Source organism: Eleutherodactylus coqui, chromosome 1, assembly GCF_035609145.1.
Source record: "Eleutherodactylus coqui strain aEleCoq1 chromosome 1, aEleCoq1.hap1, whole genome shotgun sequence".
Lineage (NCBI taxonomy): Eukaryota > Metazoa > Chordata > Amphibia > Anura > Eleutherodactylidae > Eleutherodactylus > Eleutherodactylus coqui.
In genome coordinates this window covers 102,802,845-102,829,368 of record NC_089837.1, presented here as the reverse complement: position 1 = coordinate 102,829,368, position 26,524 = coordinate 102,802,845, and the positions used below count along the sequence as shown (strand labels likewise).

Sequence of the window (26,524 nt, the reverse complement as noted above, 5' to 3'; positions counted from 1 at the left end):
CTCCCCGCCGCTGGAAGTTGGTGAGAAGTTGCGGCGCCCCTCCCGCCGTCCTGTCTCTCGGCTCCCATGGCAGAGAACGAGCTGGCCCAGAAGCTGCAGCGCCGCTTGGTGCTGGAAGATGCCCCAGAGGAGAGCCAAGTGCCGGTGGAGCCAGCGGTGCCCAACGGGGGGGATGACGACGACGACGACGACGAGGAGGAGGAGAGGTCGGTCACTTCCAATGCCGACTCGGAGCTGAGTGCCAAGCTGAACCGGAGGAATGACATCAATCAGGGCACCGCCGTGCCGGCCAACCGGAGCCATGTCTTCAACCCGTACACCGAGTTCAAGGAGTTCTCCCGCAAGCAGATCAAGGACATGGAGGCCATGTTCCGCCAGTGAGTGGGCACCGCGGGGTATACTCTGTCCTGGCACAGTCTTATAGTGGGTTGGTGCACTTGGCACTGGGGTGGAAGTTGTACAGGTAGTCCCATAGAAGTGCTGCTGTACCTGAAAGTTTGTAGTCAATCCTACATGTGGTCCATGTGCCACACCTAGTTATAGGTGGGTACAGTGCTAAGGCAGGCACATAGTTATAGGTGGGTACAGTGCCAAGGCAGGCACATAGTTATAGGTGGGTACAGTGCCAAGGCAGGCACATAGTTATAGGTGGGTACAGTGCCAAGGCAGGCACATGGTTATAGGTGGGTACAGGGACAGGCACATAGTTATAGGTGGGTACAGAGCCAGGGACAGGCATATAGTTATAGGTGGGTACAGAGCCAGGGACAGGCATATAGTTATAGGTGGGTACAGAGCCAGGGACAGGCATATAGTTATAGGTGGGTACAGAGCCAGGGACAGGCATATAGTTATAGGTGGGTACAGAGCCAGGGACAGGCATATAGTTATAGGTGGGTACAGAGCCAGGGACAGGCACATAGTTATAGGTGGGTACAGTGCCAGGGGCAGGCACATAGTTACAGGTGGGTACAGTGCCAGGGGCAGGCACATAGTTACAGGTGGGTACAGTGCCAGGGGCAGGCACATAGTTATAGGTGGGTACAGTGTCAGGGGCAGGCACATAGTTATAGGTGGGTACAGTGCCAAAACCTGGGACATAGTTATAGGTGGGTACAGTGCCAAAACCTGGGACATAGTTATAGATGGGTACAATGCCAAAGCCAGAGACCTAGTTATAGATGGGTACAGTGCCAAGGCCAGGGGCCATAGCTATAGATGGGTACAGTGCCAAGGCCAGGGACACATTGCAGTCGGAGGCAATTTTATGGCAGGGGCACATGCCACACTTAGCCAAGCGCAGTACGACAAGGGTATGGGCGCTGCCAGCTAATACCAGCGGCATGAGAGGCAGCTGGCATTCTACCTCAGTGGTCTCAAACGTGGGCTTAATGCCGTGCCCTGATAGCCTTTCATGGGCTATTATATGCTGCACATTAGGTGATCTGTGTGTGTGTGTGTGTGTGTGTGTGTGTGTGTGTATATATATATATTATACTGTACATACATAGTGTGTTCTAAATATACTGTTATGTTGAGAAGCTGTTAGACAGAACGATTCTTTAAAAAAATAGCTGGATCGTTCGGATTTGAGCGATATCTCGTTCCGTGTAAACAGCCAATAATTAATTTGCTTATCTTTCATTTCATACAAGTATGACCATCGTTAGCTCGTTCATTAATCGTCCGGTCTAAATACCGATCCTTCAGGCGTTCTCATTCACTGCTAAGACTGAATGATTTATCTGCCTGTTCACACACGAATGCTGGCAGCGCTTTTTCTTCTGTCCAAAAGCCGGGCAGCTGGGTGGAAAGCGGCTTGACCCCATTATAGTCATTGGGGTCCGCTGGCGCTGTTTGGTTCCATTGCGATGCAGGAAACACATCGCAGCATGTCCATTCTGTTAGCGATATCGCCTATTGTTTTCAATGGCAGCAGCATTGGCTCTATTGGAATGAATGGGAGAAGATTGCGATCCCCTGCCGCGGCTGTGACAGCTGCGGTGGGGGATTCCTTCAGCCCTGCAGGGATGTGAGGCTGTCGCTTCCAAGAGCTTCCACATGTTTTCAATCAGGCAAGCGGCAGCAGCCCCACTGTTTTCAATGGGAGAACACGCAATCTCCTGCCGAAGATTCAGGGAAGGGCACAGTGATGTGAGGCGGTTTCCCTCACATCCAGGGGTTTTCAGAAGGGCTGCGAGAGCGATAGTCAGCCCATGAATCTTGGCATGATATCGCCCTCGCCAGGGTGCAGGAGCCCTCGGGGAGTTAACAGCTGTGATGATAGACAGCACCGGCTACATTGGGGTCTGCAGGGTTTACCTGTGACAATGGCGCTGCATCATGTGCAATTTTTTTCTAGTGCGTTGGTTGAAATCTGCCCCAGCTCATAGCGCTGTGAGCGGAGCCTTAGGGTACGTTCACACACAACGGAAAGTCGCTCCAAATCGGCATTGCTGCGGGTCCTCTGCACACCTCACCCGTTCTATTGGAGGTGTGACGTCGGCTGTGGATCTGCCTCAAGATCTGCAACAATGATGCTGGTTTTGATGGGTTTTTTGATGTGGAAATTACACAGATTTTTTCGCACCACTTCCACTACGTGTTCCCATCCCCCCCCTCGTGTGTGATATCGGGCTGAGAAACACGGACAGATCGCACGTCTGAACATGCTATTTTTCCACGAGCGCGATGCGTTTTGAGGAAAAATGCATCGCAGGACATGTGAGTTTCACACGTGTTCCAGTACTTGGAATGGCTTGTCAGGACACATCTGCCTCCAGGGTTCTGCTTTCTTCCTCCTTTTGCAGAGGAGGGAATCGCATGGCACCGAATGGACCATTTGAATAAAATGGGTTCTGTTCGGTTTACGCTCAGCTGCCGGGATTTCAGACGGGTGTGCAACACGTCGTCTTTTCTATCTTTTGAGCCGAATCTGCGACGGAGATTCCAACACATGTGAAACTGCTCTAAATACTTCATATACAAGTTAGCAAACTTCTGTGTGAGTCCTGCAGAGTAGATGTGAAACACCTGAGGAAGGTGGCCTTGGGCATGTGCCATCATTAGCAGGCTGGCATTCCCCTGGCGTCTCCCCTTTCCTTCCACTTCCCAGCTCTGGCTGAAGGTTCCGCTCTGCCCCCCTCCTCCCTTATCCGGGGTGAGCTACAATGTTTCATCACAGTCCCCTCCAGCTGAATCATAGTTCCTGTCTCCCCACCCCCTCCTAATAACTCTCTTTATGATTCAGTGCTCGCTGTCACTTCTTTCCTCCTGCATGGAGAGTCCGGGGTTGCCAGGGTTGTATTCGGCCATAATGACTTGTGCACACAGCCTGCTTTATGATGCTTCTCCTGACTCCACCAGTAACATGGATGGGAATAAGCTGCCGCCAGACCCATTTCTTCGGTGTATGGGCTCGTCTATATTAAGGGGGCCTTCATACAAAGCGCAAATGCAAGAACAAAATCTCATGCCCACGGGCGTATGCGTAAAACGCTGCAGTCTCCAACGCAGCGTTTTACCTTTTTTGCAGCCATATGTTCTACTGCAGAGAACCTGTATGGCTGCATATGGCATTGTGCACTCCAGCGTATCACACGGTCATGCACAGTGTAACTTAAAAAAAAAATTCCCCACTCTGTTACATAGTGGGGTTTCGCATGAATCAATGTATTACATATGGACAGTGTATTACACACAGCCTATACAAATGTATAGGGCTCACGCTGCGTGGTACACAGAGAAGTAGAGCGTGCTGCGGTTTATGTTGATCCGCAGCGCCGTTGTGCATGAATCAATGAAAGTCCATTGACTTTCATTATCTCTATTCGCCACGTATCACTCGTTTGTGCAACGCACGTGTGATATGCGGTGAAAACACGGTCATGGGCATGAGCCCTTTACAGTACAAGCCGTGTGGATGAGATCTGAAAAATATTATCTACATGGAATGGATAATATCCGCACACGACCTGCAGCATGATAATGTATGCAGCGGATTTCAGCCTTTGAAACGTAAAGGTTGTAATCTCAGGTAAATGCACCACAAAATCTGTACCATTTAGCCTGGGTTCCCACACAGCGGAATCCCGGCAGAAATCTCGCGGTTTGGCCGCAGTGAAAAACTGCAAGATTTCTGCCAGGAGAAGCGCTGCTTCAAAACCCGCCGCACTTGGCCGCGGGTTTTGAAGCGGCCCGGCCACTCGCTCTTCCGCTGCGGCCGTCGCTCCCGTAGAGGAGAGCGCGGCCGCAGCGGAGGAAGAAAAAGAATGAGCATGCTGCGGCCGGCTAATCTGCGCTGCAGTGCCAGCTTTGCCGCGGCGGAATTGCCGTCCCGTGTGGACGAAATTTCTGAGAAATCTCGTCCACATGGTGGCTAATCCAGGGATTAGCGGCCGCAGGCGGATCTGCCGCGGCGAAATTCCGGATGTAATTTCCGCGGCAAATCCGCCCCGTGTGAACCCAGCCTTAGGGTGAATGCCCATGGACGGATTTCTACTGTGCTTCCCGCGGCGGAAATCCATGCGTGAATTCCGCAGCTCTTAGGTTCTATTGAACCTAATGGCTTTCTGCCTGCCAAAGCTCACCTCTGAATTCTGCCACAGATTTCCGCAGTGGGAAATAAATCATGGCATGTTCTATTTGCCGTGAATTTACCCTGCGGGAGGTCTCCATTAATATAGCATATTAATGGAGACCGCGGAATTCCGCGACCACTCGCAGGCACTATCGCGTTTTAAGGCCTCCTTCCCACGAGCGTGACGGGGTCCGCCGCGTAATATTACGCAGTGAAGCCCGTCACGGCGCCCCCCAGAGCCCCTATACTTACCTGCGGGAGATAGCGTGAAATCGCTTCCCCGCCCACCACCGCCGCGTCACCGCCCACCACCGCCGCGTCACCGATGACGCGCGGCGGTGGGCGGGAAAGCGTTTTTTCACGCTATCTCCCGCTGGTTACAGCGGGAGATAGCGTGAACGGACGGCTTCCATTGACTGCAATGGAAGCCGTCAGTGCGTACAGCCCGTCCTCACCCGCAGAAAATAGAGCATGCTGCGGGTGAGGACGGGAGAAATCGCGGTGCGTAATTCCGCGCTGGAATTACGCATCGTGAGCATTGTGCTATTAGGTTCAATAGAACCTAATAGCTGCGGGCAACGCAGCGGATTTTCGCCGCGAATTACGCGGCGGAAATCCGTTCGTGGGAAGAAGGCCTTAATCTGGTTACTTCCGCAGCGTAAATCCGCACTAGCCCTTGGTTGCACATTCTGACCAACGGACCTGTTCCACGTGGGCGATACCCATGCACACATTCTCCTTCTTTACCTTTCACACCCATGTACACCAGTAAAAAATGGTGCCTGGCTTTAACCCTTTCCAATCCACTGTCTGACGTCTAAAGACATCATGATTTGAGGCTGTGCAACTCCGACGTTGGAAGACGGCCATCGGGGTTCTCTTACTGTGTATTGCCAGCCTCTCTGCTGTCGGAGCCTATCCAATGTGTCACCTCATGCAGTACTGGCTTTAGCCAGCAGATAGCGCCGTTGTATAACGGCAGAAAAAGAGTAAGCCCCCTAGGAAAACCAGGATACAAATTGGATTGGAAAGGGTTAATAATCTTGTAGTATTTTACAACTTCTCTAAAGCGGAGTTCACACTGCGCTAGTATGTGGGTCATTCCGTGTCAACTGGACCAGGGTTCATCAATGGCCACATGTCAAACTCTGTAAAATCTTTGCTGTTGATGCCGTGTGATCGGTGGGTCCTCCACGCAAAGGGCTGTGGTGCTCCGGGTATATGATATCTGGAGCAAAAACTTTACAGAACCTATGTACATATATACAAATATATGTACATTCATGTAAATTTTCAGCAAAATTGAAGATGGTCTAGTGGGGATGATTTTTAAAACTGATCCAGTTGACATGGAATGACCCATGTACGACTTCGGGTTTGGTCACCAAAAACGGTATTTAGACAGAACCCCGATGGGAACCATTGGCTTTAGTCAAACAGAGACCAAAGTTGCAAACTTGGATGTCTTTGACGTGATTTCTATTGATTTGCTTTATTTTTGGAGGTTTAGGGGTTTTCCATGGAAATACTATTGATGACTTATCAGGATAGGTCATCAATAGTTGATCGGCTGGGGTCCGCCACTCAGGACCCCCGACTGATCAGCTAAGTGTGCAAATACACAGAGGTCGGTGTGGAGACTTCCGCTGATTCCTCTCCGACTTCTGTGTATTTGCGCCGCTGACAGCATGCGCCCACTCAGCTGATGGGTCAGGGGTCCTGAGCGACAGACCTCAGCAGATTTAACTCTTGGTAACCCATCCTGATAATAGGTCATCAATTGTATTTCCCTGGAAAACCCCTTTAACTACTAAGTAATGGAAATACATTGTAATACATGTGATTTTTGTGCTGCAGATTACACTGTAAATACCCCCTCAAGGAGTCTACTTGGTTACAGATGTGCCCTGAACTGGTTAATGAGTGATGTGCAGCAGCGCCTTGTGTCTTGGTGGTGTGTGTAGAAGAGCTTGCAGACCTTCCCTCCAGAGCAGATACGTAATGGCCCTGAGGTCGTTATGTGCGGTTGCTGTAACTTTCCTGTATGTGACCTCGCCCGGACAGCGCTGCGCCTCCTCATGCCTCTCCTACAGCTGTGCATGTGTCACTGACAATCTCAGCGCTGTCAGCGGGGTCCTGGGAACAGTTGTCTGCCGCAGCATTCCCTCCCAGACGTCATGGAGTACATGAGCAGAACAGTCCTGCACAGTACCTCTCTGATCTGGTACGAGGCTATTCCAGGAGGCGTCTGTATGATGTGACCACAGCCAATGCTTGTTCCACGACTTGCCTTGTGTGATGGAAGCGGAGCGCAGTCTCAGGAGTAAAACGGGGTTAATACATGGTTTGTGCCACGATCACGTAATTATTATTTGTAGAGCAGCTCCACAAATGAGCAGATTTCAGCTCTGCGTGTAGAAGTAGACTTTCTGTATCTTTTTTTTTTTGGCCCACTAAACTCAGTCTGTGCAATGACTCTGTACGATCCCTAGAAGTCAGACTGCTTCTTTTGTGAATGGGGGGGCCCACAAAATATCTGTTATGTACAACATGGGTTACAACTATTTGGTTTTTGGGGGTCCAACCACAGGAATCCCCATGGTCACAAAAATGGGATTACAAAGGTCTTAGAATTAACTTGGCGGCCTTCATGCATGTGTTCCGCTACTCAGTTCCTTTCCATGGGATTGGCGCAGATGGTGGAGATTGAGCGCTCAGCTGTCTCCAGCAGTCCCATTGAAAGGAATGAAGCCATGATGTGCATGTGACCCCCCCCCCCCCCCCCTTCTTATTCAGAACCCCCATTGTCCTAAGTGTGCGGAGTTCTACCAGTCTGCTGCCCACTGAGCAGATGTCCACAAGCGTTTCAATATAGCAAGTTCCGCGCACAAGTTCTGCGCTGTTCCAATCTCCCATAGGTGGCCATGTTACCGCTCACACGAATCGTGTGAAATACGCACAGAAGAAAAATCACAACATTTTCTATCTCAGCGAGCATGCGCAGAAGCCCTGTGCGGAGCGAGCACGCCGGAGCGGCCCCTTCAGCGCAAGCGCGTCTAATCCAGGGAGAAGGCAGCTTTGGTCGGTGCCATGGAGACGGGGACGCCAGCAACGGAGCAGGTAAGTGTATAACTTCTGTATGGCCAATATTTAATGCACGATGTACATTACAAAGTGCATTAATATGGCCATACAGAAGTGTATAACCCCACTTGCTTTCGCAGGACAACCCCTTTAATGTTCAGCTTGATGTTATTGAAGCTGTATCTGCCCAGGTACTAAATCTCGGTACATACATCGCTCATGTGAAAGAACCCATTGGAAACCATGGGCTTCACATTGTAGAGAGATTTTATAGCCCGTGCGGATACAGCCTAATGGACAAATAATTCACAATAACTAGTTACATCTGCTTCACCCTTCTGAACACGTGTGACCTGGCTGCTGATGCACGATTTGTTCATCATTGCATCTACTGGAGCATGAGCATGCCAGCGGGTCACATGACTCACTCTGTGATGTCGCTGATTACTCTGGGAGTAATCCAAGAGTGGAATGATGAATATACAGATAGTCCCTGACTTGCGAACAGGTTCCGTTCCAGGAGCCTGTTCGCAAGTCCGAACAAATGCTTGTATGGATCGGGATCGCGGGTGGATCCCGCTCCATACAACGTCGGGTGCCGGCTGTTCTTACAGCGGGCACCCGACGGCAGCAGTTCCGACGAGCCGCGCCGCTCGTCTGAACTGTTAACACTTTAAATACCGCTCTGACAGCGGTATTTAAAGTGTTAACAGTTCTGATGAGCGGCGCGGCTCGTCGGAACTGCTGCCACCGGGTGCCCGCTGTAAGAAACAGCCTGCACCCGACGTTCAGGGGGCCCGTACAGCGTCCCACGATGAGAACGCGGGACGCTGTGCGGTTGCTAGGCAGCCGGGGACCTCCTGAAAGGCCCCAGGGCTGCCTATGCAGAGTGCCCATCAAGCGCACGGCTTGATAGGCGCTCTGCATAGACAGCCCTAGGGCCTTTCAGAAGGCCCCCGGCTGCCTAGCAACCGCGATCTGACCGGACAGGCTTCTATCAGGCTTGATAGAAGCCTGTCCGGTCCCTGCACAGTATGATGTAATGCCATAGCATTACATCATACTGTGCAGGACACATAGTTCGTATCTAGCGAAATTCGTAACTCGAATGTTCGCCAGTCGGGGACTATCTGTACCTGTAATCTCATCCCCACTGTAATATGCTGCGTTTTTTCTGAATGCAAATCCATGGTGAAAAATATGAGGCATATACGCTACATACGTATCATAAGTGGCTGTAGCTCAGTGTCCTTGGCGCTTACCTCTGTGTATACATGTAAGGCCGCCTGCAGACGAGCGGGTCGGATCCGGCAGCGAGAATTCTCGCCGCGGGACCCGACCCGAGAGCCTGCATTGACGAGCGCGTACTCACCCGTGCCTGGCGGCCCCGGCTCTTTCATGTGCCGGCTGCCGCGCAGCCGGCGCATGCGCAGACCGGAGCCGGCGGCCGGGTGAGTGCGAGCCCCGCACAAAAATAGGACATGCCGCGGTTTGTTTGCCGCACGAGATTTCGCGCGGCCAAACCGCGGCCGTCTGCATAGGAGTGCGTATTGTAATGCACTCCTATGCAAACTTTCAGTGGCGGAAATCCCGCCGCGGGATTTCCGCCCGTGTGCAGGCGGCCTAAGGTGTATGGCCTTGCTCTGCTATTGTATAGACCTTTCTTGACAAGTTACAACAGTGATACATACCGGGGGAGGGCAATTCCTTCCACTGCGGTGACTGTCTGATATAGGCCCCCTGTCCACGGCAGTGTATTTGCTGGCGGTAAACCGCTGGCGAATCACGCCGGCTGACTTTTCCCATAGCATTGCTATGGAAAGCGCCGACACCTGTCCATGAGCGGAGAATCATTGCGATTCTCTGCTCGCGGCAGGCAATTCGCAGCATGCCGCCCATACTGTAACAATCTTATATTTGCTGTTAGGCTGCTTTCACATTTGCGTTGGGGTCAGTTCAAGGTTTCCTTTTCTTTTGGAGGAGAGAAACTGATATAAAAGAGACTTTTGTTTTTCATTGATTTTGTAAGGATCAGAATTTTACAGAAGCAAGGTGTTTTTTGCCTGAAAAATGGCTCTCGTCCGTGGCTAAAACACACGTTGATGAGCGCGATATTGCACTCGTCTGTGTGAAACTAGCCTTAGGCCTCATGTCCACAGCCATATTGGTAAAACACTGCGTATCACACGCAGACATGCGCAGTGTGACTTGTGCCTATTGATACACAGTGTTTACACGCTAATGTGAACGGATCAATGAAAGGCCATTGACTCCATCCTCCACGTATCACGCAGCCATGCAGCACGCACGTAATACGTGGTAAGGACGCGGTGGAGGACATCAGCCCTTACTCCTGTAGTTGCTGACAACGTCCCCTGGCAAAATCAGCAGTTTCTATTAAGAGTGGATCAGCTGATTACCACGGCGGCTGTTGTGTGTGGAAACAACCCTTTAGGCTAGGGCTGCATGGGAACTTTTTTCAAAATCTAGAACATTTCACACAGGATTAAGGAGTAACTTAATAGATACAGAAGAGGAAAAAAATATCATGTCGTCATTCAATGTAACCTAGTAAAATTATGCATATATATTGTCCCTATTTAATGTAAATTGAAGAAAAAAATCAGTAGTGATTCCCAACTGGCGAACCAAGAAAGGAGGAAACGCACTTAAAGGGATATTCCAGAATGTTTTAGTTTTCATATCGATGAGCGACAGGTTGTCGGTAAATCATCAGCTGGGACTCACTGCTCATATCCCGCCGATCGGATGATTCTCGGGTGCGTGCATATCTGGATCACAACCTGTTGAATAGCAAAGGGGAGCGCTGACTTGTGCCTGTAGTAAGTGAATTGTGTCGATAATAGGACTGTTAGTTCTAACACTAGCTACAGGGGAAGTAATTATTAAAGACTTGTATCCACTCTATGAAAGCGAACCCAAACGTGAAATGGGTTATTACTGCCTACAAATACCTCCGCTCCATAGAGTCAAAGGCTTTAGCCTGGTCAATGATTGGCATGTTCAAGTGTAAGATTAGTGAAAAGTAGCCTGAGGTTCATACCCATACTCTTGCACGGCACGAAGCCCGACTAGTCAACATGAATGATCTCCATAAAAATTGTACTAAACGAGTTGCCGGCACATCGGCCAAAAGGTTTGCATAACGCCTTTGGCTGCGTGATTGAAGATTGCATTGTAGCCCTGTAATCTGCTGATCTCGTAGACGTTAATGCAGTCGCATTTTAACTTGCCAGTAGCCATGACCGCGATCCGCAGATCACAGAAAATCCATTCTTGATGTGGAGGCCATATGCAGTCCATGCCAGAAAATGGCGATTTTTCTAGCATGGACTGCGATGAGATTGAGGATCTTCTTTGCGGCATCTGTCCTGTTTATGCCCCATGTGAAGATACTGCACGTGTGACCACCTTACTGGATTGTTGCGGACAGATGCTACCAATGGCAATCAGATTTTTGAGCAATGGTGAAAATGAAGACAAGAACATGGCTAATCGTATAACCCTACAATATCAAAAATCTAAAAGTAAATTAAGAACACGTTCATTTTCACATTGCACATCACTTGCACCATTTATCCTGGGCTGACCGGATGTAGTGAACCCCCTCCCAACCACGGTGACCGATGAATGGCTGCATGGTTTTGCTGGTAGAAGGGTAGTTTTTCTCCCATAACTTAAACAAAAAAGGGAAATAATGAGTGCAAGTTTGTAAAAGAACGTAACTATTAGCTGCTTCACAGATAGATTACACTGTGTGGGCGGACAGGAATCCAGAGTCGCCTATACCGTCGGGGAGAAAGGTCTTCTTTATTTCTATTCTCTGCTGATACCCTTGATCCCTGGAATTGGAGACCTGAAAAGTTATTTATTTTTGCTAAATCACTACTTAGAAGAAATGGATCCACATAGTAGAGTAACTGATAGAATGGAAAAAAAATTTTAAATTCATTTCTTGTACATTGTGACAAACACATTACTAAAATTAAATGATTTCAGCTCTGCATAAGAAAAAAAAAAATAACTCAACACGTTCCCTTTAACCATTTCTGTTGACTATTCCAATCTGGTGTGCCGATAGAGAAGTCCCCTTATCTGTAGAGAGGTGTGCGGTGTACATACACCAAACTTGTCTATAAATGGACTGAACGTGTTTTTGGGACTGTCGCTCTGCCTCCTGTCACATCGCAGCATCTTCCCATTTTATAACTTCCTCCTTCTTCCTTAAAGCAGCAGAGCAGCCACAATCCATGTGAATGAGATGTGCTGGAATGCATTATTATTTTTAGTTCTGTTCCCGAATTTCTTGACTTCATGGCCTCGATCTCTACTGATTATCAGAATGGCTGATCCTTCCCTGCTGAATAGTTATCGCCTACCCCGAAGATTTCATCTGGATTCAGTGCTGTTTTGTCCAAGGACTTGTTCACACGGTGGAATTTGAGGCGGATTCTGCATTTGATTTGATCATCTGCGCCATGGTTTATACAGTGCAGGTTTTATATTTGTTAATGCGAATTGACTGCAATAACTGGGCTAATCTGCACGCGGATCTGTGGCAGCTGTAAATGGAAATCCGTGGCTCGGCTTCGAATTTCTGCCGTGGATTATGTAGCAAATTAGTGTTCTTTTTTTGATGAGACAAATACTGTGAACATGCCGGGGTGTGCTAAAATGTGTGTTCTACCCTCTGCTAATAACCAGCTTTATGAGACCTGCTGTCTTAATAAGTGGTCTAATCTATCTAGGACCAAAGTTCCTACAGTGCTGTGACTTTGAGTCAGTAGAACCGTGGTTGGACCAGGACTCTCATCCATGTAGCAGCGGTCTGAAACGGAGGGATGCTGCGCCACGACACATGGAGCCCACTGCTGCTGCTTGTGCCATTGTATGGGCCACCATAAAGGGCCTTACGTTGGAGATATAACTCTTATGCTTCTTGAGTAGACTGGCTCCACAATATGTTCTGATACAAAGCATGCTGATAAAACCTATGTATGAAATTGGGAGCATACAGAGATATAGTAGGGCCCCACAGAAGTCCCTAAGTGCCCAATTACATCCCTGTGGAATTTGGTGGTTATCTAAAGCTTTAAGCAACAGAGGATTGCCTACCCTGATACCTTGTAACAAACTTCAGCTGTGTGAAAGTAGGCTTGCACTACTTTTCAGACTGTGGACATAAGCAAGAATGGTTCTATTCATAGTTAGCAAGCAGGAATTTGGTGAGAAATTGAAGTACTTTGGGGTAGATTTACTAATATCTACTAGACAGTCTTATGTGCCAGATTTATCACAGACTCTCATGCAGGATAAATCTGACGCATCGTTAGACAAGTTTCAAAATACTAATGACCACCTGTCTTGGGTGACTGTGCGAATTACATGTGATCAGTCACTGGAGCTCTGAACTCCGCCCCTGATCACATGACAATGACGTCACTACAGATCCTAAAACATGCAGAGCTTGACAGCAGCTGTGTGCTTACAGGAGCTGTGATGATGTCACGGTCATGTAATCAGGGGCGGAGCTCAGAGCCTTGGTGAGTGATCACATAATGGTGACATCATCAGAGGTCCTGTAACCACACGGCTGCTCGTTTAGGACCTGTGACCAACTCCAATCCATTTCGCTATATTATACTACAAGTCGTGCAATGTGCCACCAGAAACACTGGTACTAGTAAGTTTATACCACCTATTAGTTGGCTTATTTTTATAACCGATTTTATGCCAAAATGCCTTTTTATGCACTTTATACTTTAGCTATATAAGCCTCATTAAATAAGTTGGGATAACTGTACATCTTGATCTGCTCTCTAGGTACGACACGGGACGGGACGGTTACATAGACCTGATGGAGCTGAAGCTCATGATGGAGAAGTTGGGTGCCCCACAGACTCATCTTGGTTTGAAGAACATGATTAAAGAAGTAGATGAAGATTTTGATGGAAGGCTGTCCTGCCGAGAGGTACGCACCTGCTCACCTGTAACACCAAAATGTAGACCAACGTTCAGGTTGCCATAACTGATGAGGCGATGAAGGGTATTTCTGCACAATATTATCAATGGGTTAGTCACCTTTAGGCAAGCCACACAGCCTCTGTCTGCCAGCAGGTATCATGCTAGCGAATATTATGTCACCAGACCAGTTTGCAAATGTTGGGTGTGTTGTTTTGCACAGCAGTAGTATTAAACATTTAGTGGGTGCGTTCTATATTATTGCATTCCCATTAGACACTACCTTTAGCTGCATTGTGATCTAAATCTACTCACTACTACCAAAGTTTTATTCTTGAGGAGCAGACTACAGGCTGGCATACAGTAAACTAGCCTGAAGTCTGAGGATGACATCATAGGGCTCACTCACACTATAATGGACGTATTAAGCGCTAAAATAGTACAGGCTGTAATGTTTTTCACGTGAGTCAAAAACGTAGGTCTGAATTGCCCAATGTCAATCAATGGGGTTTTAGGACTGCATATTACATGCGTAAAAAATATGGGAGTAATATGCACCCAAAATATGCTTGTGTGAGTGAGCCCAATACGCCCAGTATAGTGTGTGAGCCCTATCTGTGCGTTGTGTGTACTTACTGCGTGTTACGCGCTTAAAAGATACGCTCGCGTGAATGATCCCTTTTTTAAGCTCATCCATTTGAATAGGGTTGAGTTGCAGGAACTGATAAAGTCCATGGACGGGAGTGGAGCGATCCTTGTAAGAAAGTGGAGGTGTTTTTCTAGTTTGGGGGTTTGCCAGAAAAATACTATTGATGACCTATTCTTAAGCCCCATTTACACACATGATTATCGTTCAAAATTCGCTCAAACGATGGCTTTTGAGCGATAATTGATGTGTGTAAATGCTACCATCGTTTGCTTTTCTGCCGAATAATGATTTTTAGTTCAGCATAAGAACCATTGTTCAGTTGGCCAGCTGATGTAAGGGATTGCACACTGTGATTTTTCATAGGAGCGCTGATAACATTGTTTTAAGCTGCTGTCCCACTGGAGAACAATGGAACTGTATGCAGATAACAGACCACCTGCTGTTTTCTGCATACAGCGAAGGGAGCCTCATTTACACGCTAATAAGCTGCTAAAAGGCATTAGTACCCATTAGAAATTTATGCAAAATGATCGCTCAAACTGTCATTCTCCCTATCTTTTGAACTAATTTTGAGCAATCCTCTTTGCATGTAAATGGGACTTTAGTTTAGCTGCTGTTGGAACACCCCAATAAACATTAGATGGTCGGCAAGTTTGAACCAGATCAGCAAGTTGGGCCAACATTTATCTGATGTGAATGGCCACCATACAACAAGCTTTCACATTTATAATGGCATTGGGGGAATGTCTGCCGGCAGCAGGGGCATAGATCTGGGAACTGTCACACGATTGTGGCCAATCAAGACTGCAGTTAAGGTTTATAATCTACCAAGTTCTGTTAAGAACTGTCTGGGGTGTTTCAGTAGTGCAGCCCTCGCTGACGGCCTCCAGCTTGAAGCTGATCTCCGTGGACTGTCATCCTCTCAGATGTCCGCACCTGGTGTGTGGTGGCACTTGTTGTCTGTTTGACAAAGCTATGCGTAACAACCCTCACAGCCTACACTTGTCTACTCCTTCTAACTACGTTGTGGAGAAGAACGCTCCTGCAGGAACCATTTACAGCTACAACAATCTCACACCGCTTTTCTGTTTTGTAGCTAGTGAACAAGTCTATAAACTTATTTTCAGTGATGGTGTAGGGGGGGGGAGTACTGGAGGATGTTTTATTAATACTCATTTCCTGCCTCTGTCTGATTACAGCCTTGGCCAAGGTTCATGTTTTAGATGGAACTCAAGTTTAGATGACTATAACTTCCTGTTAATAAATGTTAGGCTTCATTGAATATTCATGGAAATGATTAACTGCAGGCCTGGGCAAAAGAGACAGACCAGAGAATGTGGGACTCCATCATGTTAATCACTGGTAATATATTATATAATGCAGTAGACTTGTTTATATACCTGTGATATAACATATTCTATAATACAATAGGCTAGGTTATATACCTGTGATATAATATATTTTAGAATACAGTAGGCTTGGTTATATACCAGTGATCAACATGATAGAGCCCCTTATGCGCTGATTTGTGGAATACGAATAAATATATATATTTATTATATCATAAATTATTCAGGGGTATATTACCCTGACGAAGATTAAAAGGACAAGGACTTTCTTTGACCTCTGTTGTGTGAAGTGAGGAGCCATGAATATATAGCATATTGCCATTTTATAGTATGTCATGATGAGCACTGACTAAATCAATCGGAGGTGTGTGTGTGTGTGTGTGTGTGTGTATGTGTGTCTGTGTGTGTGTGTGTTCTTTTTGTTTGTTTACTGACATGAAGAAACTAATGAGCAACTTCTCACTCAGTGTAAACAGGCAGTCATTCATTTTTGAACCACTGCTTGTTGCAAATGGAGGCGGGCTGCCGGAAGAGATCTCCAGTGCGCTCCAAATTAAAGGGATTTTTCAGAGATATACTACTGATGAGTTATCCTCAGGATAAGTCATCAGTAGTTGATCGGCTGAGGTCTGTCACCCAGGACCCTGGATGATCAGCCAATCTGGTGGCCACTGTCAGCACGACAACACACAGGAGTACAAAGTGGAAGCAATTACCCCCCCGACTTCTGTGTAGTATTCATCACTTGTAACTGCGCCTGCAATTATGAGCGCCAGCCGCTACACAGGGGTTGGAGCTAAGTGCTTCCGCACTGTACCCCTGTGTGCTGAGACAGTGACTGCAGACCCCCGATTGGCTGGGACCCCAGCCGATCAACTACTGATGACATATGATGAGGATGGCTCATTAACCCTTTGCAATCCAATTTTGGATACAGGGTTTTCCTAGGGGGCTTTCTCTTTTTGCCATTATACAATGGCGCCATCTGCTGGCTAGGGCCAGTACTACAGTATGTGACATGCTGGAGAGGCCCCCGACAACAGACCGGCCAGTAATCTACAGTAAGAATACCCTGCCGTACGTCTTCCGACATCAGAGCTGTACAGCCTTCAATCAGAATGTCTTTAGACGTCAGAGAGTGGATAGGAAAGGGTTAATAATACTTCCCTGGAAAATCCCTTTATGTTGTAATAGAACTTGTAGTATATGAAGTTTATCACTGGTAGTTTTACTCTCCTAACGGAATGGCTAGTTATAAACTTTACAGTAGTACGTGTTTCCTATGAGATAATCTGGGTTCCAAAAACCTAGTCTGATGCCACTTTTTGATAGACAGGTGTCTAAACATGAGTTGTGTGCTCATTCCTGCATGTTAAGGCTTTGTTCGAATGGTGAGCTCGTCGGATATGGCTGCGGAAAATCTGCACCTATTCCACTGTGTGTGATTGTACCCTTTCGCTGCCCTCAATTTGAAAATCGTACCAACTTGCATTAACAAATAGGGCTGTCAATTGAGTGTTATGTTAACTAAAGGCCCATTTAGACACAACGATTATCACTCAAAAGCCAGCATTTAAATGTGTCCATCTTTCACTTTTCTGCTGAACGATAAATTTCAGTTCAGCTTGAAATCCATCATTCAGAAGAACAGCTGATAAGAAGGACGGTGCGCTGTGTTCTGCCTGGGGAGCGCTGATTACATTGTCTCAGCTGTCAGCCCCGTGGCAGAACAAAGGGAATTTATTCAAAGAACAGTGGGTGGTCTGTTCTCTGACTACAGCTCCCCAGGGCTCACAGGCTACTAATTGGTACTAATAGGCATTAGTAACAAGTAGTAGTTTATGCAAAAATGATCGCTCAAAAGCCATCCTTTAAGTGATCATCTTTGTTTGCAAATTCACCTTCAGACTTTTACAATATACAGTATGTACTTTAACACCTGAGATCTGATAGGACTCTTGAGAAAGCTTGTGCACATAAGGACACCTATAAGGCAGTTCTATGGACTTACTGTGTTGTATTCATGTCTAAGTGCAACGCATGTCCTGTTATGTTGTAGATCTTCTATATGACTCTGCAGGTAGGTGAACACTGTCTCTTTACAAGGTACGCCAGAGACCTTGGATTAGGAATAGAGACTATATTATAGATTTGTTCTAGTTGTAGTACTCCGATTACTGAGCACTACCCAACTATATCACGTCTTAAACCATCAGTAAGTACTTGGATGCAATCTGGTCTATACCCGCGATGCTGTTATAATGAGGTCTTATGTATGAAAACATGGTTGTTGCTTTCACTGTTTTACACCTAGAATCCGATTGGCTGCCGTGGGTAACTCCTCCGCTCAGGTTCTCCGAGAGAATGGGCAACTGTTCTTGTCTCTTTACTAATGTAGATGAGTATGTGATCAGGAAAGGTGAGCAGTGTGGGAAGTTCCCTTGGTACAATGGACCCTTAGTGCTGGGCACACAGTGCCTGTTGTCTACAGGTAATCTGACAAGTCTGTCTGCCAGTCGTCCTAGACTCTAAATGCCAGCATTGCCCTGACGAGGTGGGGGCATGATGGTACGGTCATCTTCACTATCCATTTAAGAGTGGTGTGATCTATGGAATAGGATGACGGCGGAGACGATTGTGTATAACGTGCTCTAGATTACGTACATATTGCCGATTGTCCTAGTTAGGCATAACCTAATAAATCCCTAATACTGCCCTATTACCTAGACATAGCTGATACTTTAGTAACAAAAGTATCGAGGGTAAGCAGGGGTAAATAATTAAAGGCGTTCTCCAGAGTTTGAAAAACAAAGGTTGCGATCTGTTTGGAAGAAAGCAACCATGTATTTCTAACCCTGGACCACCCCTTTAATTTTAGGCCATTTTATTGTGTAAAAGGAAACTTGTCACCAGGTTCATGCTCTCCAAATCACAGACAGCATGAAACAAGGACAGAAACGTACATTATAGGGCTGCAGTGTTTAGAATGAACAGACTTTGAAGATCATCACAGAACGGAGCCTGGAGTCATGGGGATGGAGCCCTGCTCGCCTCTCCCCTCTATACACAAGCAAGGAGAGGATAGTCCCTCTGCGATGTGTGCTGCGGTGCCGCTGCTATGACTCCAGGCTCTGTTCTGAGCCGATCTTCAAAGTGTGTCTTTACTGAAACGCCATAGCATTTTGCAATAATGCATACAGTCCAGCAATAATTGTGCCTGGCCCAGGAGCAATCAAGAGGCACTACTACCCTGTTTCCATGAAAATAAGACGTACCCTCACTTTTTGGTATTTTTTGGGAGGCTTGAAATATAAACCCTATCCTGAAAATAAGCCCTAGCTGGATTACATAAAAAAAGAAATGCATTACCTAGCAAGATGCAAGTCCCTCCCAAATCTCTCCGGAGCTCCAACGTGCTTCTTGCAAACCTCAGCTGCCCACAGAGGATCACTTCCTAGTTATGGGATTCATAAATCCCACCTCCAGGAAGCAATGGCTCTTATTGGTTCTCGAGCGCTTCTCAGCCAATCAATGCAGCACTCAATGAACCAATGCGATGGCTGTGATTGGTTCATCGAGCGCTGCATTGATTGGCTGAGCAGAGCTCGAAGGACCAATCACAGCCTTCGCATTGTGAAGGCGGGATTTATGGCCTGGGCCGAGCCTGCTAGCTAAGTATAATAAGACCTCCCCCGAAAATATGACCTAGAACCTTTTTTGGGGCAAAAATTAATATAACAGAGGGTCTTTTTCAGGGAAACACGAACTTCTAATCAGTTTCCTGACAGTTCCTGCACCCACTAGCCTGCTTTTTGGGTGTTCAAGATTTAAAGCCTCGGCCACCTCACATGAACGTATGTTACCAACCCTCAGGATGATCTTCATTCTGTCCTGGATTGTTAATGTCCTCTTCTGGTACCTGAAAAGACATGAGATTAGTGTTTTATATACCACATAACTGTATGAATACTCAATTTGACATCATCCATAACTCAAAAGGTTGCAGGCATTGAAAAAATGACTACATCTATCAATTTCACATTACATTTTACCCTTAAATCTTGTATTCCATCACCCCTTTCCCATTGACATTTCTTGCACTGAATCCAAGATTACTGCACCACCATAGTGCCTTTTTTTCCCTCAACAATCTGTGTTCCACAAAGTTTCCCACTTTTAGCTGAAATTCCAGGTGGCCCGGACTTTTGAATCGCCCTATGCAACCAATCCTCGTGGTAATGTTTTATGAGGTGGAGCTTCAGGACCAGCTGTACTGAAGTGTCATGCATTATGAAGACTCAACAGGAATGCTGATCACCATGTTCTTGCACCATATTCATTCCCTTGATGTGTTTCCTTTCCTAGTTTATGATGATCTTCTACAAGGCAGCGACAGGACAGCTGGAGGAGGACAGCGGACTGATGTCTCTAGCTAAACTCTCTGAAATTGATGTGTCAACAGAAGGAGTAAAGGGAGCCAAGAACTTCTTTGAGGCCAAGGTGAGTTGGCATTGTGTTACTGGCTGAGAATAGTGCTGATGTGGCATAGAGGAGGGAATGGCATTGGGTGAATTCACAGCTTTGAAGTGGCACAAGTGAGGAGCTGAAACATTATGAATCGAGATGAGTGAACATACTCAGTAAGGGCAATTACTTGAGCGAGCATTGTCCTTAGCGAGCATTGTCCCAGCCGCTCAACCTCCCCCCCCACCCCCACCCCCCCGCCGGCACCCGAATCTTTTCTTCCGAGCGGGCAGGTACTTGCTAAGGACAATGCTCGATCGAGTAATTGTCCTTAGCAAGTATGCTCGCTCATCTCTAATTATGAACATGGGTGAATACGCCAACTTTTATTCCCTTTGTCCGTTGGACTTCAGTATACCTCCCACAACAAAATAAGTGACAGCTGTAGTGGAGTGCAGAGTATTTTCCCCTCATGGTGACGGTACTGCTCAGTGAACTTCCCCTCACAGTAACAGTGCCCCTTCGTGAACCTCCCCTCATGATAATAGTGACCCCCTCAGGGGGCTAGTAACACCTCTAAATAATAGTCAGATACCGGTTCTGCACAGTGGTGGTGATTACAGTGCAGTTACTTCCAGTGATCACAGGTGGCATCTCCACTGATTGGCATCATGTCTTTATCTTCTCTATCCGGGCCCTTTTTCAGCCAACACTCATATCTGCACATTCTCCCTATCTTGTCACAACCCTCAATGAACCTCTCAATAACTCCCCCATAGTACTAGTGCCCCATCTGTGGCCCCATAAAGGAGTAATACCCCCTATGTGACCTAGGCTTACTAATAGTGCCCCCACTTAATACCACCTTTAAAATTTCCAATATGCATAAACCTGGTATAATCACTGTGCTAGTTGTATATCGCCAGTCAGATACAGAAAGTATAAAAATACCTCGGAGGTTAATTGTCTGCTGGACTGTATCTAATAATGAAAGACGTTACCTGGATGTTAGTTCTGCACTACTTGTATCACTGACCCTAATAGACTCAATTCTCCACACCTGCACCTAGATGGGCTGTACGCCTGAAAGGTGTGGCCCCGTGCCAGTACCTCTCCCTGAAAGTCCTGGGTTATCCTATCATCAGTCATTGATGGCACTCGTTATGTGCTTGTTAATCACTCGGCTCCCTCTACAGTCTGTGTGGAGGAACTGCAGCAGAGATATCACAAAGATGTTGTGGAGCAGCATTGCAATGGCTATTGTTATAGACAAGGTGGCCTTTGTTAGTAAACTCATATTTCAGTTCCATCAATCTTGTTTTCTTAGGGCAGCCACAATGTAGCTTTGTGGGCCTTTTTCCTGCAGCTCCTGAGGAGTCGACTATCTAGTCCCGGATTCACGGCACTGTTCCAGAATTGGTCAGTGATAGATTGCCATTGCCTGGCAGAAGTGTCCAGTGCGGACTGTAGGAATTGGCATATAGAGCGCGCAGCGCTTCCATATAAAGCATAAAATGGGGCACATAGTAGTAAACTATTACCCTTGCAAGCCAGAGTTTGTATTTAAAGCGGCTCTCTCACAGCCCACTTTTTACTGCGATCAGCGCAGTGTTTCCAATGCTGCGGTACAATGCCTCCTTTAATTTCAATGGGGCTTCGCAGACTAGCGCTCACACGTGGCATTTCTAACCATGCCATTTTCGAGCGCTGGCTGCCCTATTTTTGTGCATTTTGTGCATTATAGCGCTGAGTAAAGGCAGTGTTAAACTGCCTTTACTCAGAAGTATTGTCACTTTTATGTTAGTGGCAAGAGTCCTAGTGTTTGTTTCTGAGAAGATAACTCGACAATGACACATAGTAAGCCCGTGTCCATATCTTCAGGCTGCTTGCTGTCTCGGCATTCCACGGACAGCACCCCTCATCGGCATTGCCCTATAGGTTATTAAGTGGGATAATTTTCACTTGGACCATTCTTGTTCATTTTCACTGACTAGATTAGAGACCTTTTAATATACAGCGTCTGTGGAGATCGGACAGGACATGGAGTCAGGAATATCTCCTGACATCACAGGTATCCGTCTCCCACAGGCTCTGCTATTTAAAAAAAATAATAATAATAATAAAATACTTTTTTTGCTGCTATTTGGAAAACAAAAAAGGCCTCTTATCAGCTGAATCTTGGCCCATGGATATGTTTGGGAACTTTCGCACCTTTTCAGTGCATACACCAAGTGTATTCTGTAGACGCCGTGATTGCACCCTTAGTAGTGTAGATAGCAGTGCAGGACAATGGGGCAGAAAAGTGTTGTATTGCCAGAATAATACAACTTCTATTGCATTTGTAGAGGTGCAGCCGTAGCCGTATTTACTCTATGGGTGTTGCTGGCATCATTTTCTGGGTAATTCTGTGTTGAGTAGGATTGGTCTTGGAAGTATGACCAGAGGGAAGGATCCGGTTAGGACGGGGTATATGTCTGATGGCCTTTCCTGCTAAGCTTGCATGCTTGGGACTCCTGAAAACCAGCTGGCTGCTGTTGGCTCCTATAAACTTAAATGGATTTCAAATGAAAGGGAACCTGTCACCGGTATTAGTGTATCTTGACGCCACCAGTGTGTTTGACAGGTGGTTGACGCCCCCTGTTTGTGATTGGCTGGCTGACAGTCTCCCTCTGGGTGCCGGTTGCGCCGTGGTGCCTGCCAGCTGGCACTCGGCATTTATCTGCCCTTGTAGCGCTCCCTCCCTTGACTGCGGCTGCCGGGTGTGGCGGCACTGGTGAGCGGAGCTGTGCGACAGCTCAGCGCTGGCTGTTTGGAAGGTCCCAGCCGCAGGAGTTCACTGAGAAGCCATGTTCAGCGGGACCCGGAGCGCAGTGTCAGCAGGGGAGGTGGCTGGCCGCAGCGGCGCGGGAGTAACAGCAACACTGGACACAGGTTGTGAGCGGTGCCGGGAGCGCAGTGTGAGGAGCGGTGCTTGTTGGCCAAAGCGGCGCGGGGGGAAAGGAGAAGAGTGGGGAGTGGAGGTGAGCAGCCCTGGGAGGCCTGTGTCAGCAGCGGAGCTTGTTGAACGCTGCTGCAAGGACCTTCGTGACTTTACCCAATAGGAAGCTAGGGGTGTGACAGGGACGTTCCCCTGTCAAAACACTAGCTAGTGGTGGCGTCAAGATACACTAATACCCCTGTCACCTCCCTACAGCACTATAAACTAAGTGATGTATGTTTTATATTCATCCGTTCCCTGAGCTGTTACCCGCTGAGGATATGGGTGAGCGCATGTGCGGCACTCCTGAAGTCAGGTTTCCTTGCAGTGTGCAATCGTCAACGGGTGACAGCGCATGGAGCAGGTAGGTATAAAAAGTACATAACTTGTCTCCCTGTCACCTTCCCTAACAGCGCCACAACTTGGTTTATGGTGCTGTAGGTAGGTGATGGGTTCCCTTTAAAGAAACTTTTTATGCCCTGCCCACATGGTAGGGAAAAATGTGTGATCACTGGGGGTCCCACTGCTGCAACTTCCAGCAATCCTGAGACTGGCGCACTCAACTTCCCTACGTGACTGGAGGGGCGGTGCCAGTGCTTGACTGCCTCTTCATTCACTTCCATAGGACAGCCAGAGATCGATGCACTTTCCGTTTTCCCTCCATTCCATAGACGTGAATGGAGTGATTGTAAAATATGCGCACCTCCTCTCCATTCACATAGGGCATTCAGGTGAGCCAATTTCAGGATCACCAAGTGTCCCAGCAGTCAGCCCTCCCCCAGTGATCAAGCATTTATCCCCTATCCTATGCATGGGGAATAAATGTCTTAACCTGAAAAGGACCAAGCACCATAAACTTACAGCACTTGATCCTGGGCTTTAATCCCGTCTGATAGCAAAAATATGGCGCAGGATTAAAGTTCTTGTAGTGGACCTGGAGCAGAAGGCAGAAGCGTTTTTTAACCGCTATGTAGTGAATAGAGAAAGTGGAAGTGCTGCTTCCTCTATTCGACCCAGCGATCACCTGATCACTGGGTGCCCCCTGCCGGGGCAGAACTACAGGTTCTTAGTAGTCACTGGTTATCGCTACAGGGGGATGTTTTTCCCTATAACTGGGGCTCCTATGGATGCCTAAACATAAAGTTGTTTTTTTTTTTTTGTTTTTTTTTTTAATTTCACAATGTGAATGACCCCCAGAGGTCTTATATGACTGGTAAAATAATAGTATACCTGTCTCTGTACAGACTGTCACCATTTCTTCTGCTCTTAGGTTCAGGCACTATCTGTATCCAGTAAGTTTGAATCTGAAATCCGTGCCGAACAGGAAGAAAGGAAACGACAGGAGGAAGAGAAGAAAAACCGTAGAGCTGCCTTCAAAGAATTGAAATCTGCATTTAATTAAGGAGTTGGCACATTTGCTACTAACATCTGGACACGGTCTTCAGTCACCCTAACAATATGGCACTTATGGCTCTAGGGCAATGTTGGGTTTTCCTGACTGCAAGTCCGGTTCTTGTGCTTGTAAGACCTACTAAAGCCGGGGATTGTTCCTCCTAATAGTTTGCTAAAACAGACCCTTGACTTAGACCTGAACAATAAGCCAGTCTAGCAGTATTTGCTCCTGTATCTACTGAATCTTGCCTATTTCTAATGTGCCATAGGTGATAAAACTACTGCCTTTTTCTTTGATTGTATCTTAATCTACAACATATAATGGGTTTGAAGTAATTTAAGGGTTCTTATATGCTACAGATAATATACTTATGGATCAACTCTAAATAATTTATGACTAAAAAAGGCAAAAGAAAGTACATTCTAAATGATTCCTATACACCAAACCCCTATAGATCGGCATTCCACTGATCTGCAACGTTTCTTGTAAGGCCATGTTCACACATGGTGTATCTGTTGCAGTAACAACTCGATTTGGATGAATGGAACTGATTTGCAGTCACAGAACCTTGTGTAACAAAGCTGTGGCGTGTAAATCTACTCTGACAGATCTCCGAAGATCCTCTCTTAATTGAAGATCCACCAAGTCCTGATCTTGCAGCTTTAGACAACAGGCGTTAAAGGATGGTACTAGTAAATATTTGGGATTTAAAGAAGCTTTCAAATCTTATGATCCAGGCTGTGGAAGAGATCTATAAGATGAGGCAACACCATAAATGTATTGCTGCAGACAATGATTAACCCCTTCAGTGGCAGGTTTATTATTACCATGTCATGCCTCACAGGGCAGTTTTTGTAAAATAAATCAACAATGCAATTAAAACCCTGGAAGATTTCAGATGACCGCTCACTGCTCTGCACATTTCAGCACTAGAGCTGTCCATGGAAATCTTCCGGGGTTTAACTGCATGGTCAGTGCAGCAAGCCCTAGAGATTTTCCGGCCGTGCCACTAAAGGGGTTAAAGGGCAATCTCTAAGTGGGGGACTTTGTATTTAAATTGGCATAGACAGCATAAAAGGGGCATCTCCTTGCAGTAACTTTGCTAAAATGACAGTAAATCGTGCGAGAAATATGGGCACATATTGTGTGTAGTCTACTGTGCGTGGACTTGTAGTCCGGTCGGTTGTTGCAAACAATTTGAATGTGAAATGTGGCTTTAATGTTGACTCAACAGACACATCTGTCTCTTGTCTAACAGTCCGATGACGCTGGCAAGCCTGGTACTTTAACTGGCAATTATCACTTATTGTGTCACTTTGTCCCTTTTTTCTCTTCCTGACCTCTGTGCATCAAGTTGTACTTTTTGGAAGAAGCTTTTTTAATGATCAGCTACAGCCCTGCTGGCGACTGTTATATACACATTTTATATTAATATAAGAGAATAATAAAGGTTTTACTAATAAAGCTTGCGGTGGATTTTCTGAGTTTCTGACTCTATGATTTTGCTAATATTGAATGAGTCACAGATTGGCGGCTTTGAGTAACAGGGCTATGGAAATGTAAGTCTTCTGGCCAAGAAAGGGTCTCAAGACAACTTGAGAATCCTCAGGACACTGGAATGTGTAATGGAGATCACACCCTAATTTGTTTGGGTATAATGGCTTAGGAATTCAAGTTCTAATCGCCTTGTAGAGTTCAATAAAAAGTGTTAACTATTACAGATTTGTTCTACGGGAAAACAAAGGCCTGACAACCGCAGACAAACGCCAACCACATCTCAATGTGTTGCACGGCATTGTCCTTTCCACGTGCCCACGAGAATCTACGTGATCAGAGAGCAGCTGTATATACTGAAACCTCAGTTGGCTGATATTAGTAATGGCTTTTTCCTTGACCATTATTAAAGTGACTTTCCAGTGAAAACTTGACTATATATGGCAGATCTATAGTTAGTGGACCTGATGCCCCTATCATAAACAGTCCTGCCACCATCTAGAGCTTCCCTAGTTCTTAGGAAGTATGTGAACACTCAGAGGGAGCAGCCTGA

General features: G+C 46.7%; 1 protein-coding gene across 1 annotated transcript; it reads left to right on the top strand.

The window, feature by feature from the left end:
- EFHD1 (EF-hand domain family member D1) lies at positions 1-25,941 on the top strand. Its single transcript, XM_066598270.1, has 4 exons — positions 1-377; positions 13,508-13,655; positions 20,009-20,143; positions 24,355-25,941. Exons 1-4 carry the CDS (start codon positions 67-69, stop codon positions 24,484-24,486), a joined length of 726 nt encoding a protein of 241 aa, XP_066454367.1. The 5' UTR covers positions 1-66; the 3' UTR covers positions 24,487-25,941.
- Positions 25,942-26,524: the final 583 nt, after the last annotated feature.